Source organism: Xenia sp. Carnegie-2017, unplaced genomic scaffold, assembly GCF_021976095.1.
Source record: "Xenia sp. Carnegie-2017 unplaced genomic scaffold, XeniaSp_v1 HiC_scaffold_3, whole genome shotgun sequence".
Classification (NCBI taxonomy): Eukaryota; Metazoa; Cnidaria; class Anthozoa; order Malacalcyonacea; family Xeniidae; genus Xenia; species Xenia sp. Carnegie-2017.
In genome coordinates, this window is record NW_025813493.1 from 41,470 (window position 1) to 60,754 (window position 19,285).

At 36.0% G+C, this 19,285-nt stretch overlaps 4 protein-coding genes and 1 long non-coding RNA gene across 8 annotated transcripts in view; 2 read left to right on the top strand and 3 right to left on the bottom strand.

Moving 5' to 3' along the window:
* The first annotated feature begins 3,514 nt into the window (after positions 1 to 3,514).
* LOC124454770 lies at positions 3,515 to 4,132 on the top strand. Its single transcript, XM_047005525.1, has one exon. It carries the CDS (start codon positions 3,515 to 3,517, stop codon positions 4,130 to 4,132), a length of 618 nt encoding a protein of 205 aa, XP_046861481.1.
* Positions 4,133 to 5,775: 1,643 nt separating this feature from the next.
* Positions 5,776 to 19,285, bottom strand: part of LOC124454872 (macrophage mannose receptor 1-like) — a 34,588-nt gene continuing 21,078 nt past the window's right edge. The window contains exons 10-13 of the mRNA XM_047005625.1: positions 7,976 to 8,060; positions 7,776 to 7,904; positions 7,086 to 7,202; positions 5,776 to 6,580 (exon numbers count right to left, since the gene is read on the bottom strand). Of these exons, the coding sequence (XP_046861581.1) occupies positions 6,201 to 6,580; positions 7,086 to 7,202; positions 7,776 to 7,904; positions 7,976 to 8,060 (711 nt within the window). The 3' untranslated portion in view covers positions 5,776 to 6,200. The remainder of the gene's footprint in view (positions 6,581 to 7,085; positions 7,203 to 7,775; positions 7,905 to 7,975; positions 8,061 to 19,285) is intronic.
* Positions 8,145 to 10,785, bottom strand: LOC124454875 (C-type lectin domain family 3 member A-like). Its single transcript, XM_047005628.1, has 3 exons — positions 10,467 to 10,785; positions 9,473 to 9,560; positions 8,145 to 8,708 (listed from the first exon to the last, which is right to left on the bottom strand). Exons 1-3 carry the CDS (start codon positions 10,470 to 10,472, stop codon positions 8,308 to 8,310), a joined length of 495 nt encoding a protein of 164 aa, XP_046861584.1. The 5' UTR covers positions 10,473 to 10,785; the 3' UTR covers positions 8,145 to 8,307.
* On the bottom strand, positions 12,368 to 13,631 carry LOC124454881. Of its 2 annotated transcripts, XR_006951630.1 has the most exons (4): positions 13,613 to 13,631; positions 13,256 to 13,437; positions 12,634 to 12,994; positions 12,368 to 12,496 (listed from the first exon to the last, which is right to left on the bottom strand). It is a non-coding gene; the product is annotated as an uncharacterized LOC124454881 (long non-coding RNA). The 2 variants fall into 2 exon arrangements; XR_006951629.1 differs by lacking the exon at positions 13,613 to 13,631 and having other exon boundaries at positions 13,256 to 13,606.
* LOC124454878 lies at positions 12,783 to 14,267 on the top strand. Of its 3 annotated transcripts, XR_006951627.1 has the most exons (4): positions 12,859 to 12,948; positions 13,028 to 13,211; positions 13,999 to 14,135; positions 14,252 to 14,267. XR_006951627.1 is itself a non-coding variant. In XM_047005632.1 (3 exons), exons 1-3 carry the CDS (start codon positions 12,783 to 12,785, stop codon positions 14,003 to 14,005), a joined length of 357 nt encoding a protein of 118 aa, XP_046861588.1. In that variant the 3' UTR covers positions 14,006 to 14,020. The 3 variants fall into 3 exon arrangements, 2 of the variants coding, with proteins under 2 accessions (XP_046861588.1, XP_046861587.1); XM_047005632.1 differs by lacking the exon at positions 14,252 to 14,267 and having other exon boundaries at positions 12,783 to 12,948; positions 13,999 to 14,020; XM_047005631.1 differs by lacking the exons at positions 13,999 to 14,135; positions 14,252 to 14,267 and having other exon boundaries at positions 12,783 to 12,948; positions 13,028 to 13,245.

Below are 19,285 nucleotides of genomic sequence, written 5' to 3' on the forward strand. Positions count from 1 at the left end.
ACGAATGGCATACCCCTACGAGGAACGCGGACACACATTCCGGCACACCTAAAAAACAAGGTTGTGAAGCTGGGCCCACGAAGGCCACCAAGGACACAGCCAAAACTAAAGCTGCCTGGGTTCCCCCTAATATGGACAAGGCCGTCAGGGCGAATGAAATTGAAGCCTGGCTCACCATCAAGTAAAATGATCAACCAGCCCACCAGAACCATTAGCAAGTCCAGAAATGCCAGAGGCCCTCTTGGCAAACCATCCATGACTTCTATGGTCCGCTCCCTACTGGACAATATATCATCGTGCTGATCGATAAGTATTCGCGATACCCAGAAGCAGAAATAATCTCAAGTACCTCCGCCAAAGCACTGATCCCTAAAATAGATGCTATTTTGCACGGCATGGAGTCCCATTAAAGTTCAAATCTGACAACGGTCCACCGTTCAACAGTAAGAATTCTCCAAATATCTACATAAACTTGGGGTGAAGCACGAGACATCAATCCCGGAGTGGCTGCAAGGAAACTCAGAGGCCGAGGCATTCATGAAGCCTTTAGCTAGCGATCAAAACAGCCCGTGCGGAACATCGCAATTGGACACAAGAACTTTCAAGATTCTTACTCAGCTATCGCACTACGCCTCATTGTTCAACCAATGTCCCACCAGCTCAACTACTATTTAACCGACCATTGAGAGGTATCCTACCAATGCTAAATCGTGGCACCGGTAAAAGTGACAATGACATGTATATATATAGGAATGAGAAATGTTGTTGACAGACAGATATTAGAGAGCACAATAGATAGATACCAAAGGAAAAAAGATAAATTCAAAACATTACAGCTACCATACAGAACATTACGAGACGAGCACAATACCTTGAACGAAATCATCGAACGATTTCTCACCACGAAAATAAAATGAAACAAACACACAAAGAATGACACCATAAACACAGCATTCGGAAATAGCAGCCAACAAACAGAATTGACCATTAATCAAATGACAATGAAAGAACGAAAACATACGTCCAAGTTTACGTGAACTATAATGATAATCTCACGTTATATCTGATGGTCATAAACATACGTCACATAAACCGAAAACAACCTGACGAGCAACAAGGCGAAGTTTACAAAAAATACCCCCGACTAGCTAGGCCACCTACCGCATACACTAAAGATAAACAATCTACAAAACAAAGATATAACCAAATGGCTCAACATCACCAACGAACAAAATATAATATTTCCTCACATACCGGTGCATGCATAATTTGCAAAAGGTAGTAAACGACTAGTGCACAGATCTACGATTTGTTATGCATGCACCATACAGAATATTACATATTGCCTTTATGTATGCTAAAATTTGTCTTACCAACACAGCAAAACCGTTGAATCGATCAAACATTTATACAAATGTCACAATCTCAAACAAACGAGCAAATAATAAGTACACACTTAAAAATAAACGGAAAATAGGGTGTTTACATGAATCCGAATGATCTTCAATCCCGATCGAAACGTGATCAGTGGCGTGCGGTCATGCGTAGGCAAGCGCCGCTTGCCTAAGCATTTTACCGAACAAAAATTTTTTGGATCAATCTCTGAGCAAAATCAGTTTAAATTTTTCTGTTCTAAACAATGTCAATGTAATCTTTTGTCTAAATTGTCTTTACAGTTGAAATGCTTGCTATTTATACGCGATTTACTGTCGTGGTTTTCGGTTTCACTTTGCTACACTTGTAAGATGAGTCAAGTGTATTAAATTAAGTGGATTAAATTAATTATTTATTAACCAAGGCAAGCGCGCTTGCCTTCGAGCTCAATTTGAACATTTGCATGCGTTAATCTAGATTTGGAGGCTTCTTATTCGAGGAATATCGAGAAAGGCAAGCGGCGCTTCTACGCCGCTTGATAGCGATTGGTCAACAGTCTTGTACGCTCGCAATTTTAAACACATATCAGCGCACGAATAATATTCGTATATTCAACACATTGGACATCCGAATTATTCACGCCGTTAATGTTATCGTTTATTAAAAGATGACTGAGAGCGAAAGGTAATGTTCTGATTTCTAATTCAAAGTAGTAGAGATTTCTAATTTATGTATGTAGAAGATATTATCTGTAGCATGTTATACTTTAGCGTTATATAAGTCTTGCGTATGAGCTCTGAACGTGATTTCAATGTACTAGAACGCTATTAAATTTGTGATTATTTTATTCACTAGCAAAGAAGTTATTTACAACAGTCGTGAGTATTCTATATGTTAGAATTTATTTACAGGCTTTTATATATTTTGATAAACAAGGTGCAGTTATTACACAGCGGATAATGTACTTGAAATTTGAGTAGTTTTACGTAATTATAAAGTTAAGTGCGTAAGTTTAAGTGCGCGTTTGAGTAAGTAGGATTGGCTATTTCTCTATTGCTAATACATGAATCTAGATGAGTAATGTACGCACGTTATGTACGTCACTACAAGATATCATGTAACTGATGTAAGGTATAAATAAGATTGATGTTCCTATAAAATATATAGCATAGGAATTTTCATCCTTTTATGTTCTACTTCTACAATTCGGTATTTTCACGACACCTGTACAACATGACTGAATGCATTGTGGAATCACTGTTATCCCGCTCATTTGGATTGAGACCTTTTTCCGAGAAACGAGAGATCGTCGAAGGTGGCCGTCCCACTCCTGAGTTGCAAGGACTACATACAACATCCAAGCGAAGTGGTAAAGTCTTTATTCGAAGTTTTCAGACGTCAAATTACGACAAGTACAAATGGCTGGCTGGCTCCTCAAAATTGAATAAGTTATTTTGCTGGCCGTGTCTTTTGTTCAACTCAACAGACAAGACAGTCTGGTGCAAGAAGGGATACGATGATTTGGCCAACCTGTGTAATGCCGTCAACAGACACGAGAAAACGAAGACACACTTGTCCAGTTGCCTAATGAATGCCAGTTTTGGGCGTACACGCATCGACATGCAGCTAGACGAACAGGCCCGTCAACACATCTCAGCTCACAACTTGATGGTGCACAAGAATAGAGAAGTACTTCGCCGTTTCATTGATGTTGTTTGCTTTCTTGGCAAACAGGAACTTTCTTTCAGAGGTCGGGTGGAGCTGGAGGAGTCTGCCAACAGGGCAATTACGTCGAATTGATAAAACTGCTAAGTGCATATGACCCCACGCTTGAACAGCATCTTCATACAGCAACCGTGTTTTCTGGACTTTCTAATCGTATCCAGAACGATTTGATTGTTGCTGTCAAGGACGTTATGTTGAAAGCAATAAAAGATGAAGTGATGAGGAGCCCATTTGTCGCTATTTCCCTGGATGAAACCTCCGACGTTAAGACCTTATCGCAGCTAACAACTATAGTTCGCTATGTCAACCCAGATGGTAAAGCTGTGGAGCGCTTTCTTGGATTTACCGATGTAAGTGAGGATAGAACTGCGGCTAGACTGAAACAAGAAGTCGGTAAAACCCTGAACGAGTACGGATGCGGCGAAAACTGATTGCCCAAACGTATGACGGTGCGAGTGTGTCAGGAGAACTGTCCGGTTTGCAAACACGAGTAAGAGAAGACTATCCACATGCTCTTTTTATCCACTGTTGCGGACACGCATTAAATTTGGTCCTTGTTCAAGCTGTCTCGTCAACTAAAGAGTGTCGTATATTTTTTAAAACCGTCACTGGTCTTTCATCCTTTTTTCACGCCTCGTCCAAGAGAACATACCTGTTGGACACAGTTGTCGGCAGACGCATTCCCACTGGAACAGCTGTTCGATGGCACTATCAGAGCAGGTTAATCCATGCTGTACTGGAGACAAGAGCAAAGCTGCTCGAAGTTTTCGAATACATCATCGAAAATGATGACGAGTTTGACGGTACGACGTTAAACGAAGCGAGGGGCTACCGACAAGTTCTTGCAGATTTCCAGTTTGTGTTCTGCCTTAAAATATTTTCAGAAATATTTGGTCTTACGGATGTTTTGTATAATATCATTCAGAGTAAGCAGTTCGATATTGTCTTCTGTGTCACGAAAGTTCGCGAGACGAAAGATAAGATTCAAGAACAACGAACAAAATTCGTAGATTATCAAGTATCGTCAAAGTAGCACTGAAACGCGGGCAAAGTGAAGAGGATGTAAAGGCGTCCTTCCGTCAAATGTTTTTCTGTGTAGTCGATACCATTGTCGTGCAGATTGACTCTAGATTCGAAAGTCTTAACAGCAGAGCATTCGTTTCTTTGTTGGATCATTCAAAGCACGAATTGTACAGCCGGAATTTTCCCGAACGAAAGCTGCAATCGTTGCAAGATTCATATGGAACATTCTTTAATCTTCAAGCACTAAAAGTGAACTAATCGTTGTATACGCATCTGCCGAGCTCAAATCGAAACCTGTTTTGATATGATATCAAAATAATCGAACTTGACTTGAAAGCCTGTTTTCCAGAGGTGTACCGATTGTGTCAGCTCATTGTTACTATGCCAAGTACGTCCTCCTCTGCAGAAAGATCATTTTCGGCTCTCAAGCGTATCAAAACGTATCTTCGCAGTACACAAGGGCAAGAGCGACTTTCTGCATTGGCTACAATTTCAATCGAGAAGGAGATGTTGGTAAGTTTGCAGGGAAGCCACGATTCTATGAGGACGTTATAAAGGAGTTTTGCGCAAAGGAAAGACGGATGGAATTTACATTTAAGTAAATCTGTTGTAGGATTTTGGACTATTTCGTTCTGTTACTTCACTACAATAGCCATTTACTTAAAACGACTTTATATCACAATACCACATGTAATACTTTTAAACCGTAATTGTGATATATACTCTATAAAAGTTTTTGAACTTTTTAGATTTTTTCAATACTGTTTCAGTCATGACAGATACATTTTTTCGACAAAGTACTCCCAGAAATCGCGTGAAACGCGCTCCAGTAGCCTTCAAAATCAAAAATTTTCTGGGGAGCATGCCCCCAGAACCCCTAGATAGCTTCGCGGCATGCCGCGAACCTCACCCCCAGCGCTTGCCTATTAAATTCGGTCACCGCACGCCACTGTTCTAGTGATGAAAGTTATGGTACTTGGGGATCTTTTAATGGCTGAGGATACGACTACTTGTGATGCCATCAATACCTGTCATGCAATAATATAATCAATAAAGCACTGGATATGTAAACATCTAGTTGTAGTAATCGTTCTTATTAAAAATCGCAAGTAGTTACAAAAAACGTCATCAATCATTTTGTTCTAATATATTACTTTCCAAATATAATACATTCATCAATAAATGATTTTGTTGCGCATGTAAGCTGTCCATGTAAGCGTAAAACATTTGACTGAGTTCAAATTTAAAGTTCTTGCAGGTACGTAGCACTTTTATGGAAATTTTTGAGATCATTTTTAAAGGTTTAGCATGCACTGATTGTGGTCCCGTGTTGTCTGAAAAATTTTTTCTTTTTCCTCTTTCCGCAGATAAAACCTCTTAGGGATGAGAGTTGAGATTTGTGGAACTCTAGTTGTAACTGGGAGTGGAGATAGTTTTTCACCAAGGAAGGCTCTCTGTTGATACCACCGTTATATTGGGCATGATTGTACGCTTTATTTTTTACAAATCAACAAAAGGGGGATTGTTGCGTTTCCCGTAATCTGATTGGCAGCAGAAGTGCACGGGTGGAATTTTACGATATCTGACCAAAGGGTTCATTTGTTTCGTTTGCTTTTTCATTTTACCATGGAAAGTACAGCATTTGCAGATCAATTAAGTAGAAAATGAAAATCATTGAAATGAAGGCAATTCAAATGACGCGTTAAGTCAATAGCGGCTACTGAAATACAACTGAAGCAATAGATGGTTTACGAGCTCATTTTCTTCTTTATGAAATAAAAGGAAACAATTCTCTTGAAAATAGTCCTCTCAAGATTTAAAATGCACAAATGAATTTTGAGGAGTGGTGCAGAGAGGCGCACATTTCCTACAAAATACTTCATACATACTAAACAATTAAGTAAAAATCATATATTCATTGGTGTTATGGAGCGGACTTCCGACAATCTCCCCACCATGATTAAAACAAAACTTTAGCTAGCACCTAAATTCGTTGATGCAGCATGAGTAGTACATACTTAACCATACCATACTTGATATTTCATCCAGAATATATTTCAACTTGTTAGGCATACCATTCATGCTGTGATAATTAACTTTTCCTGCAGATCAGTACCATAATTCGCCTTTTTAAAGCTAGTACTCGGCAACGCTTGCTGGTCGTCATGTTCAGTGGGAGCGGCGTTTGTTTGAAGAATCAATGGCTGATAATGCTGGTCAATTACTGCTACGTAGTCCAAGTTCTCTGGTGAATGTTCTGATTTACCTTCATCGTCTTTATTTTGTGTCGGAAGCTTTGGGAGAGGAACGTCCTGTTTATGAATGATTTCATAACGCTCTTCATCACTAAAATTTGAAGGAATTTTGCCGATGACATCGCCTGGCTCTTCGTATATTTGATCTCCATTGTCATGCTCAACTTTTGCCTCAAGCTCAACTACCTGATGTTGTTCCTTTTCTAGAAAAGAGTTTGTTAGGAGTTTAACAAAGACATGCAGTCCATGGAAAAAAGACATTCTGCAAAATACAAAGAATTATTATGAAATCTATGTATAATTTTCTGAACAAGTATTCAAACCACAAATATAGTGGAGAATATTCAAAAATAAACCAAAAGGCTACATTAACATATGTTACAAGTCCTTCAACCCTAATACAAAAAATAAGTACTTTATACTAAAGCTTTAAACACTTTCGCGCATACGACAAACGGATTCCTTGTAAGAATTACGTTGTAAAAAAATTAATATCGTATTTTGTTTTAATTTACAAAAGCAAACAACAAGAAAAATGATGACAAAAACACGACACAATCATTAACCTAAATTAACTAATGCTAAAAACTCTTTGATCCCTTCAAAATATAATTATATAATTTATACTGACACTTCTTTGTTTTAACACTTTATCCCACAAACATAACCTTTTATAAGAATTTTATGATAACAAAATGAGTAGCTTACTTTTTTTTGATTTACAGAACCCAGCAACGGCAATAACAAGATTAACAAAAGCAAAAACAGCAGATATTCCAGCTGCAACACCTCTGATTGTTAACACAACAAGTGAAGGTTGGAAATCTAAATAAAATAATGAAGTTATCATTGTATTGTCTTTATTAACTTTTCACTATTACAAAGGGTTTGTTCCCTTTAAATGTTTCAAAAAAAAATTAAAATTTCCTCGCACTGCTTTCTGACAAAACAAATAACTTTGCTGCACTATAACTTTGTTTCATATGCTTATTTGAAAACATATATAGTTTTAGTTTATAGAAAATGCGCGTGAACGACAAATTTGACAATTTCTCTTAATGTAATAAAATATATAAATATTGTTAGTCGATGACATCATTGTAGTGATGTTATCGATGACATTGCTGCGACAAAAAATCTTCTTGGACGCGCACAGTGGACTTCATTTATCAAAATAAAGCAGATTAATGAACATCATTTAAATAACCTTTTACACTTAATATTTTTACATTAAACATATTCGAGATTTGATAGTAAGTTTTAGCCTCACAGTTCGGTCATATCACCCTGTAAGTATCAAACCTTTTTCAACATTTGCCGCATGATTGTGAAATTTCAACGCCGGGGTTGAAAATGCTTCCTGTAATCAGGCCCTTAAAATAATTTTTAGATACTAACAATAAAATCTTCTTGTACACGAGAGTCCATTTCCAGTGTATCCATGGTTACATTGACATTCATAAGAACCTTCGTTATCAGTGCAGTTTGCATTGACATCACAAGGAACATTCAAACATTCATTGATATCTTAAACAAAAAACAAACCATTTGTTAGGCAAGTTAAAACTATTGCTACATCAACGGTATGTATGTCTTACTCGTGCAAGAGAGCCCATTTCCAGTGTATCCTTCGTTACATTGACATTCATAAGAACCTTCGTTATCAGTGCAGTTTGCATTGACATGACAAGGGTCGGACAAGCATTTATTAATATCTTCAATAAAAGATCAACATTAAATACAAATTATTAATTTGTTGTTTTATTAAAAGCCACCGCTTCTTATTTGTACAACACAACGCTGATTACATAACGTTGAAACAAGAAAAATTATAAAAATCTCTAAAATTCTAAATGTGTTTGTTTTACGTGATGCTTTCAGAGTAGACAGAATCGCAAAAAGTTTAGAAAACGTAAAATCATTGATAATTTCAGTACTTACATTTTTCACAAATATAATTGTTACGGCTTGTGCATGAAATGTCATTCCACTTGCTTTGCACAGAGAATTGAACACAATCCTCACTGCCACCTGCGTTGTTAGGTTCATTAGTATCCCAATTTATGAAAGTAGGTGCTACATTATGGACTGTATAAAATTTACTGTCGCTTTTATTGCGAAACAAACCAATAAAAGGTAATGTAGGCATTTTTGATAGTGAAAATTCGTAAATGGCGTCATTTTCAGCTTTATTTTTTGGAACAGGAAGATCTCCCCCTTTCTTTTGACAATTTTTTCTTGCTTCATGCCAGGTTTCTTGCGTTGTATTGAAGAAATAGCAAGATGACTGTAGCTTCATCCAGCCTGACGGACAACTACTGACTTTGTTAACTAAGACGAACAAGATACCAACTATATCAACAATATAGACTTTGTAGCAGAGCTTGACAGCCCCCCCCCTCTTCAGAATCTCTTACTTTGTAAAGTGTAAAAGTATAAAAATCCACTTTAACAAATACTTATATTTGATAAGAATGGATATTTTTATGGAGACTATTTCTAGTCTCACTTATGTTCTACTTTCATTTTTTAGTTGGAGGTAGATTGATCAATTATAGTACGTTCAGACTGAGTGCTGGAGTACGATACCCTTGTTCGGACAAAAATCTGCAGGCCGTTCACACTACGTAGTACCCACCAGCTTCCTCTATTTATAATTTCATGTTTTTCATTGTAAACAAGTTTTGAAACCATGTGCTGAATACGTGCTTCTTTGTACATGTTACTCAGGTGTCGTCGTTCACATAGGTGCCCTTGCTCGAGCACCGTACTAGGGTACTACCTCTTTTCGTGGTGCCCAGACCTGGTCACTTATACACGGCCACCATCAAAATGTTGTGCTCACATTGGTGCCCGTGCCTGAGTACCGTCTCAGGGGACTCGGTCTGAACGCACTATAATAAACTTTACAAACGAAATAAAACAAACTTTGTATATTGAATGATTACTGATAACTGTTAAAAAGCAGCTTTGCTATACTGGGAACAACAATCCGATTCTGTAACCTTCTTCCCCCTCCCCCATTTTCTAACCTCTCCTTGGCCCCTACATGATGATATCTGCATTATTAAGTAAAATATTTGATAATTTCATACCTTGTAAATTGAACACGGACATCATCAGAAGAAATGTCAATTGAAACATTTTCAAGCCACGATGATTTTCAATGATACAGTTTGAAATCTGTCGACAATATCAAACATATTACATAATTACACGCGGAACAGCAACGGACTCACACTTTCCTGGCAGTAGCTGAAATTGTCATGCAAGCCCCACTATCTATACCTATATCAATATCAATACCACCTTTTTGTTTCGGTATACGTAAATGATATAATCACAGAACTCATGTAGACATGATTGTTTCTTTCTCGCTCACGGCAAACAGAACAGTCACATATACAATTTACCAAAGACGTCGAGGGAAACTGAGCTCCTTCTTACAAACTACAAAACACACTCCACCAAGAACCAACACATGTGGACCTAATACTCGAGTAATCATCTTAACAAATCTACATCATACAAAGCTACCATATTGAACATTACGAGACGAGCACAATACCTTTGAACGAAATCATCGAACGATTTTCACCACGAAAATAAATGAAACAAACACAAAGAATGACACCATAAACACAGCATTCGGAAATAATAGCAGTCAACAAACAGAATTGGACCATTAATCAAATGACAATGAAAGCAACGATAACGTACGTCCAAGCTAGGTGAACTATGTCTGAGAGAATCTCACGTATATATGATGGTCATAAAAAGAACATACGTGTCACACATAAACGGAAAACAACCAGACGAGCAACAAGGCGAAGTTTACAAAATAAAGTACCCCCGACTATAGCTAGGCCACCCACGACACACTAAAGATAAACAATCTACAAATACAAAAGATATAACAACCAAATGGCTCAACATCACCAACGAACAAAATATAATATTTCCTACAACACATAACCGGTGCATGCATAACGGTGCTGTAGCAACGACTAAAGTGTACAGACTACGATTTATTACATGTACTATACAGAATATTATACATACGTTTTATGTATTAGAAATTTGTCTTACCAGCATAGCAAAACCGTTGAATCGATGAAAACATTTATACAAACGTCACAATCTCAAACAAACGAGCAAATAATAAGTACACACTTGAAAATAAACGGAAAATAAGGGGTGTTTACATGAATCCGGAATGACTTTCAATCACGATGATTTCAATCACGTGATGTCAACCGTGTTTACATGAAACTAGTTGTTGTTTTTTTTTCGCACTCATTTTAACCCATTTAGCCTCTTTATTTGCTTACGAGCTTCAATTTGCCAGAAGACAATACCCATGGCACATGTGTGCTTCGTCATTAATCACAATATCATTCCAGAATGAAACTCAATTCGCGTTTACATGAGATAAAAAGTAAATTTCGATCCGGAATGAAACTAGGAATGAACTCGATCCGGATCGAGTTGTGACTCATTCCGGATTCATGTAAACATGCAATAGGATTTCTTTTAAAGTGGAATGACTTCATTCCGGATCGAAACTCATTCCGGATTCATGTAAAAACCCCCATAGACAACAACCAGAACATCGGACACCCACATATTTCCTGTAAATACAATATTATGACCTTAAACCATACGAAAAAAACATGAAATACGGCGAAACCTGACGTTTATGAAATGATTATCGCTACATTTCGTTCAAGTTAAATCAGTTGTGCGACTGTGAAACCTTTCCTGTTAAAGTGCTACTGAAGTAAAATTTTCATATTTCGTTTTTCAATACAAACGTTTTCTCTGTATTATACTGATCATTTTGAGCTATCGCCCACTGAATTCAGTCGATGGGAACGCATCGAACTTTGCGTTCAAACATGGCATATTTGCTTGTTTTGATGCGAATTTGACTTTGAGTACGTGACGTCGTTTAAAGGACGGAAGTTCAATTTTAAAGCTCTTAGTATATAAAAATTATATACGAACAAGCATATTTCCAACTGGAATTTTACATATTTTATAACTTCTCTTAAAAAAATTGCGTATATTTAGTGACAAATGAGCAACACGCATAGGTAAGCAACATTTACAATCGATTAGAGTTTTATAAACTTCTTGAATTAACTTATATTTCTCAATAAACTGGGTGCCGCATCCTTGACGAAGTCTGCGGTTTTAACACTCACGCAATGTTATCAGAAACTAACTGTAACGCGCTTATTTCCAATCATCCAGTGTATACTACTTTTATAAACTTCTGGATTAGACTTATCATTCTTATCATATGGGTGTCGCATCCTTGACGTAGTCTGTGGTTTTAAAACCCATGCAATATTATCACAACGCACATAATATAAGGAGAATAATTTTTTATTAAGTTAGTCAAACGTAACGATACACCGCAAGTTAAAATATGGCGAGTAGGCAAAATTCTGCAAAAAATTGTCGAGGAGGACAATATTGTGTTGCTGGTTGGCCCAAAGGAGAAAGTTGTACAAACAGTCAACACACAGAGGGTGTCTCAGTACATCGTTTCCCCATGAATGACAAGGAGAGGCTGAGTAAATGGACAAAATTTGTTAGGAGACAAAGGCCAAAATTCGTTCCTCAGCAGTACTCTGTGCTATGTTCAATGCATTTCGCAGATTCTGCATTCACCGTGAACGCAACAGTTGCAAAATCGCTAAACATGAGACGACAATTGCGCTCTGATGCTGTTCCAACCATAGACTCTGTAAAAGGTATTTCAGTCCAAGGTGATAAGAGCAATCGCGACCGCAGAGTTGTAAGTACAAAATTATACAAGTTAAATTACACAAGTTTGTATGCACAACCTGGAAATGCATGTAAATGTGTCTTATTATCTTCAACAGGTGTTGCGTGAAGTAACACGAAGTGTAAAAGATGTTGAACCCGCTGTTAAACATACTGATGATGAAGGGAATTCTGACGAGTGTAACATGACAGAATGTCTCGAAGGTTTTCATTCAACATTAAATGGTTGGCATCCAAAGATGACCCACTTTTCTTGGCTTGGTACATATTGCAGGTAACTTGTAATCACTGTTTTCTATCTGCCAAGGCTTTTTTACTTGTTCCTAGTCAAGAAAAAAAATTACATATTAAATGGTTTGTTCTGTTTAGGCACGTACTGGCAGTACTTCATTTCAATGAAAACCTTCACAGACAGCCAAAAAAAACAAAAAATGGAACACCATATTATTCTGTGACATACCCAAAATTTAAATCAGGGGATGAAGTAGTAAGAACTGTTTCTTCAGCACCATCATATTGTAAGTTTAGCATGTATGCATTGGTACTCTTGACTTACACATCTAACCACTTGTCATTTTTCCAGACTATGTTAATGAAATCAAAAATGTCATGGTTCTTAGTTGTGAGGAATCCATGGACAACATATTTAAGAAGTATAAGGAAAAAGTCCCAGAAGCCTTAAACAAAACGTTCTCGGATCGAATTTCCAAAACTGAGGCAATCCAACGGCATTTGGATAGGAAACAACTATCTTCAACACCATTGTTTCCCACATGTAAGTTGTTCATGCTACCATGTATAATAGGTATGGCCAGTGCATTCTAAAAGTAAACACATTAAATTGTTATTTATAGATCAACAGCAAGATGTACTGCAAGCAAAAGGTTTAGACAAAGAAAAACAAGCTGCTTCAACAGGTCCTTCAGATCCAAAAAAAACGCGCTTATGCAAAAATTGTGGACAGCCAATGAAAGGACATCCAAAAGTCATTGTCCACAAGAATTACTTGACAAATATTCTTAGCAGGCCAACTTTAAAGTTAGTTATAAAATAATATACTATGCTACAAAAATGTTTCCTACTTCTATCAGTTTCTTTCCTGTGCTGACTTGTAGCCAGCATGTTCTTGGCCTAGGGATTTCGTAATGGAAATCGTTTTCGGATGTCTGTGTAGATACTTGCAGGTAATGGTCTAGAATTTTCCCAACCAAGGCATCCACACAGCCATCGAATGACCCAACGGTATGCAACTGCTCTCAAGTATCTATGAGAAATTCAAAATAGTAATTTCTATTTGATTATTTATTTTGACTTCACACAACAAAATTGTGAAGCATCACAGCACAATAATGAACCACATAAAGGTAAAAAGTAGAGATACATGGCAAGATATTAATCATTCGTTACAAAACAAAATTAGAAATCAAAAATGTACTAACTCATTTTCATGTATTCTACAACGCTTGTATGACCTTCCATCTTGGTCTCTTAGAAGTGAGCCAACATTCTTCAAGACTGTAGCATGTGTCATAATCGTGTACACTTCGTGAAGAGTAACACAGCTAATTTTTTTCAATGCTACCATCGAATACCAGTTTATGTAAAGTAGGCCCAACCTCTTGACAACAACGGTATTCAATGGCATCTGTCAGCAGTTGAGTACGACACAAGCTACATGCACACCTATAAAAAAGTGGTTTGTTATCATATTTAACATTATCAATGTTTAAAATATGTCAAATTTTTTATTCCCGATTTTCTTTCATATTTTACCATTGTGTTTCTGCTTTTGTTTTTCAACTAATAAATTTCCTTTTTATTTCAGATATTGACGAATGTAACGCTCTCATCGATCAACAATGTACGGGAACTGGCCAAACCTGAGCTATTTTCCCTGGCGCTTTTTGTTGTAGCTGCAGTAATCCAGGCAACATTTGAACGAAGCAGGAACACAATGTGTCGGTACGAATTATAAAAATACTCATTACTTATTTTTTTCGGTTGAATTTTTGCTGAAAATATGAAAGCACTATTTATTTTTCCACAAAACAATTTACCAACCAAACAATATGTCACAGGTCGCAATATGGGAAACGGTTACGAACGCAACGAATTGAGACTCGTTTGAAGAGATACTGCTGTGTAGTTAAGGATTAATGTGTATATTCTAAACAACTTACATCGACCAAGTCAAAAAAGAACATCATCTTTTATCCTTAATACAATAGTGATGCACTCGTTTTTGAACAATTAGCGATGTAAAAGATCAAAAAAGATGGCCAACATACAAAGACAATCAGTTTCATGCAGGAATAAAGCATTAAATTTATTCGTACCACTAAATAAATCTAAATCAACAGCTAAATATCAACAGTCTTCTTGACTTCTACAAATCCAATTCCAATCCCGAAGGCTTTTTTATCATTTTTGTTTTCTGTATTTATATAAATGACCATTCAAGTATTTAAGGAGAAGAAAGCTTCATAATTGTTCATTATTTTTCCCTATGTAGAAACGGAAACTGCTATTCAAGGTCAGATTCGCATCATAAATAGGGTATTCATATCTGCCTACAATGACATTAGCAGCATTCAGTATTTTCAAATAACCAGAGTCATAATAAATCAGGTAAGACACGTTGATTTACAACATTACTTTTCATGCTTGTACTTTATGTAAATAAATTCAAGGTAGTTATTTTTATGAATTATGCGATTGGTTGATTTTCAGTCTTTTCAGGCAAGCAATTTTATATACCTTAGAACAACAAGGAGTAATTTATTTTTCAACTCTTTATTTTAGCTAATTTCGCTTTATCGGCAAACAACATCACTTCGTAATTTTGTGGAAATCAGAATCATCCGTTTATTGTAAGTGACTAATTAATTATTTTCAGTGAAGAATTTCAGAAAATCTGTTAAATATTTGTTTACTAAACAAAACAAAAAAATTCCTTCAAAAAGTTTCTTAGATTGTAACAAAAAACCCTATTTACCTGAATTTTGTTTGACAGCTTAAACGTGAGATTAACTTTTAATAGATGTAGATCTTCCAGGTAAGTAAAGTCCTGAGAAGAACTGTTGGTGTTGATTTTGACTAACGTTTTACAACTCTAGCGACAGTTATCTTTAGTGTCAAGTGCCGCTAAAGTTGTCGAAACGTCAGTCAACATCAACACGAACAGTCCTTTTCAGAAATCTACTTATCTGCACGATCTACATGTACAAACATTTAATGCTTTTGTTGATATTTTCATAAAAAACAAACACGCATTCTTGAGGGAGATTTTTTATCTGGTTATTTCAATTCGCAGAACAACAATTACGCGTGCTATTATTTAATATTGTTTTTATCGAGCAAAGAAAAAATTGAAGGCTACGGGCAAACTCTATCAACCTGTTAAATCAACTTTCACTCAACAAAGTTTTTAAATGTGTGCAAATACTCTCAACATGTTGAGCATTATAATGATAACACGTAAATCTGCGACGCCTGTCAACTGCGTCGATACAGCTACATATACGGCTCAGTGACCAGCTAAAAATGAAAGCGCATGTTTAGGCAAAAGGTTGAGAGCGTTAGGACGACATAGTTTGAGATATTTTGTTTGCTCGATATAAACAGTATTAAAATTTTCATTTTAAAGGCAACAACAATTGCCCACGAGTAATTCTTGTTTTGCGATAATTGGGCTTCATTATTTAGTTCCATTTTATATTTTTACTCTAGCCAATCGTCCGTTGGAGTTGACTATGTTGTAGCTTTTAACAACACCCTGAACATCACTAATTCTGAAATTCAAGATGAGTTGGTGAACGCGTTGAATAAAACTGAAAATGGAACTTTTCTTGGCGACCTACAACTTAGCACTTCGATCAATACAACTGAATTAAAAAATTCAATAGAAATTAGAGGTAAATATTGTTTGGAGAAATACGTGATATGCTTTTTAAATTTTTAACACGGTTTTCATGTTACTGATGTTAGTTCCGTGCAATACAGCTCTCAATGAATGTCTATTTTTCACATACAAAATTAATGCTTATAATCATAATCTACAGATTACACACTGCCTTTCAATTCGATCATTTTTAGGACAAAGACTGTTAGTAATGGCTCATCATAAAACTGACACGATTAAGTAATCAAACTATCCACGATTACTTTGTAATGGCGTTTTTTCTTCTCGTCGTGACAAAAAATACGAGAACATACCCGTGATATAAACGGTCATACGTATACCACGTGTCAATGAATTATGTAGATTTGAATAATTTGACGGTTGTGATGTATATGGTATAGTGTCAAGAAAGAAATATGGCAGTTGTGACATCAAGTGACATTTTGCGCCATTTCAGGACGTCATTGACGTCATCGTTTTTAAAAGGCTCCATTTTTTACCATCCACATCAAAACGAAACGCATGCGTTTTCAAATCGCTTCACTTTGGAGAGCGTTTTCGAATCGATGCCTTTTCATTCGGCAGTGTATCCGTTTTTTAGCGTTTCAATGTGGGCAGAAGGTCAAAAGGCATCAAAAAGTATGCGTTTATAAACGAAAACGCATTAGTGTGGACAGGGTCATAAGCATAAGGGTGATATTAATGGTCATATAATATTTATAGAAACTAGTTGGCCTCGTTAATTCACATGATTACATTTTTACAAAGGTGCGGGTAATATAATGGTGTCATGAACAGCATACGGCGTATATTGTTCAACGGTGGTGTTATGTATAAAAACATGGGTCTGAAATGCGTGGTTACATGGTCAAAATTGCTACATAGTTTCAATTCGGGCTCAATTTGTGCTTAAATGCCGATAAGCTGTTGCTATTTTAAAATGTGCTTGGCGAAATATTTGAAATTAAGTTGCTTTCATGTAATTAATTTACTGGTTATTTGATGTCAATATTTTTATTCTCATTTTTTCAGATTTTGATGAATGTAATCAAGAAAGATCTCCATGTCCAGAGAACTCAATCTGCATGAACATGGACAGGACATTCGATTGTATTTGCAATTCTGGTTTCGTCAAGAATGGGAGCAACCTTTGCGGTGAGTGTTTCTGGGTTTTATTTTCTAATTTTGATGAAATACTTTTATGAAAAAGCCAGCACCATGGACCAGCACCATAAGCTAAAACCGATGATTTCGTAAGCTAAAACCGATGATTTCGTAAGCTAAAACCGATGATTTCGTAAGCTAAAACCGATGATTTCGTAAGCTAAAACCGATGATTTTGTAAGCTAAAACCGATGATTTCGTAAGCTAAAACCGATGATTTCGTAAGCTAAAACCGACGATTTCGTAAGCTAAACCAGAAGATTTCGTAAGCTAAAACAAATGATTTCGTTTAGGAATCACATAAAACCTACAGCTGCTGCTACTAAAGTGGCTTTTTTGTAAATTAAATTTGTTAAATCCGCCTGTGTCGTTGAATCTATTCTATTGTTTAGAGAGAATATATATGCTCTAATGAGTAATTTACCTCCATTATTGTATTTTCACTCATTTTTTTAAAATTAATTTCTAGTGCCAAGGAAGAGGAATGCAGGTATTTTGATTGAATACATTATTTTTTTCTATCTTTAGAAAATAATCATGAAAATAATGGCTATTTTAACTTTAATATGACAACTTTGTTTCATTAAGTTTGCTCTCATGTGAAGATGCCTCAGTAGTTTAAAATAAAAAGCTTATTCTTACATAAATATGTTTTTATAGTTGATGAAGACGATGTAGAAGATGTAGACGCAGCGCTAATTGCAATTATAGTTTGGCTTTCAATATGTTTCCTAGTCGCCATTGTCTTGATTATTCGTGCACTAATAAGGTACATCATTTATGGATTATTGTGCATCTACTTCTATATCTTTATAAATGTCTTGATGATAAAATATAGCAGCATGACAAAAAGCACAAAATTCTTAACTATTCTTGCCAAAGACATACTAGTATTTTTCTTTTAAGAGAACAAGCAATGAAATGTATTTACATAATGAAATATATATCTTATTTTGTCATAAATTTCTGTGTGATTGAACTTTTATGTGACGTCTATGCAATGATTTGAGTTATGGCTGCTTCAATTTTATCATCAGTACTTTGGCTTAAAAATATCCAAACTTTTAATTTCAATAATGCTAATCACTCACGTGTATTCCCAAAGCAAACCAAATTCTAACAATATTCTTAATTTAGTTTCAGAAACAGCCGTAATGGAAATTCTGGTGATGAAAGTTATGGTACTTGGGGATCTTTTAATGGCTGAGGATACGACTGCTTGTGATGCCATCAATACCTGTCATGCAATAATATAATCAATAAAAGCACTGGATATGTAAACCTCTAATAGTAGTAATGGTTCTTATTAAAAATCGTGGCTACTTACAAAAAACCTCATCAATCAGTTCGTTCTAATATATTACTTTCCAAGTATTATACATTCATTAATAAATGATTTTGTTGCGCATGTAAGCTGTCCATGTAAGCGTGAAACATTTGACTGAATTTAAATTTAAAGCTGTTGCTGGTACGTAGCACTTTTATAGAAATTTTTGGGATCATTTTTAAAGGTTTAGCATGCACTGATTGTGGTCCCGTGTTGTCTGAAAAATTTTTTCTTTTTCCTCTTTCCGCAGATAAAACCTCTTAGGGATGAGAGTTGAGATTTGTGGAAATCTAGTTGTTACTGAGAGTGGAGATAGTTCTTCGCCAAGGAAGGCTCTCTGTTGATACCACCGTAATGTTGGGCATGATGTATGCTTTATCTTTTACAAATCAACAAAAGGGGGATTGTTGCGTTTCCCGTAATCTGATTGGCAGCAGAAGTGCACGGGTGGAATTTTACGATATCTGACCAAAGGGTTCATTTGTTTCGTTTGCTTTTCATTTTACCAAGGAAAGTACAGCATTTGCAGATCAATTAAGTAGAAAATGAAAATCATTGAAATGAAGGCAATTCAAATGACGCGTTAAGTCAATAGCGGCTACTTAAATACAACTGAAGCAATAGATGGTTTACGAGTTCATTTTCTTCTTTATGAAATGAAAGGAAACAATTCTCTTGAAAATAGTCCTCTCAAGATTTAAAATGCATAAATGAATTTTG

What these genes read in the sequence shown, in the direction of transcription:
- LOC124454770 (XM_047005525.1), top strand. Translation starts at nt 3,515, where the DNA reads ATGCGGCGAAAACTGATTGCCCAAACGTATGACGGTGCGAGTGTGTCA.
- LOC124454878 (XM_047005631.1), top strand. Translation starts at nt 12,783, where the DNA reads ATGGTTCTTAGTTGTGAGGAATCCATGGACAACATATTTAAGAAGTAT. An exon ending in AACACCATTGTTTCCCACAT is followed by an intron (nt 12,949 to 13,027) that starts GTAAGTTGTTCA and finishes TGTTATTTATAG; the next exon opens with ATCAACAGCAAGATGTACTG.
- LOC124454875 (XM_047005628.1), bottom strand. An exon ending in GTCCGTGTTCAATTTACAAG is followed by an intron (nt 8,709 to 9,472) that starts GTATGAAATTAT and finishes TGTTCGTCTTAG; the next exon opens with TTAACAAAGTCAGTAGTTGT.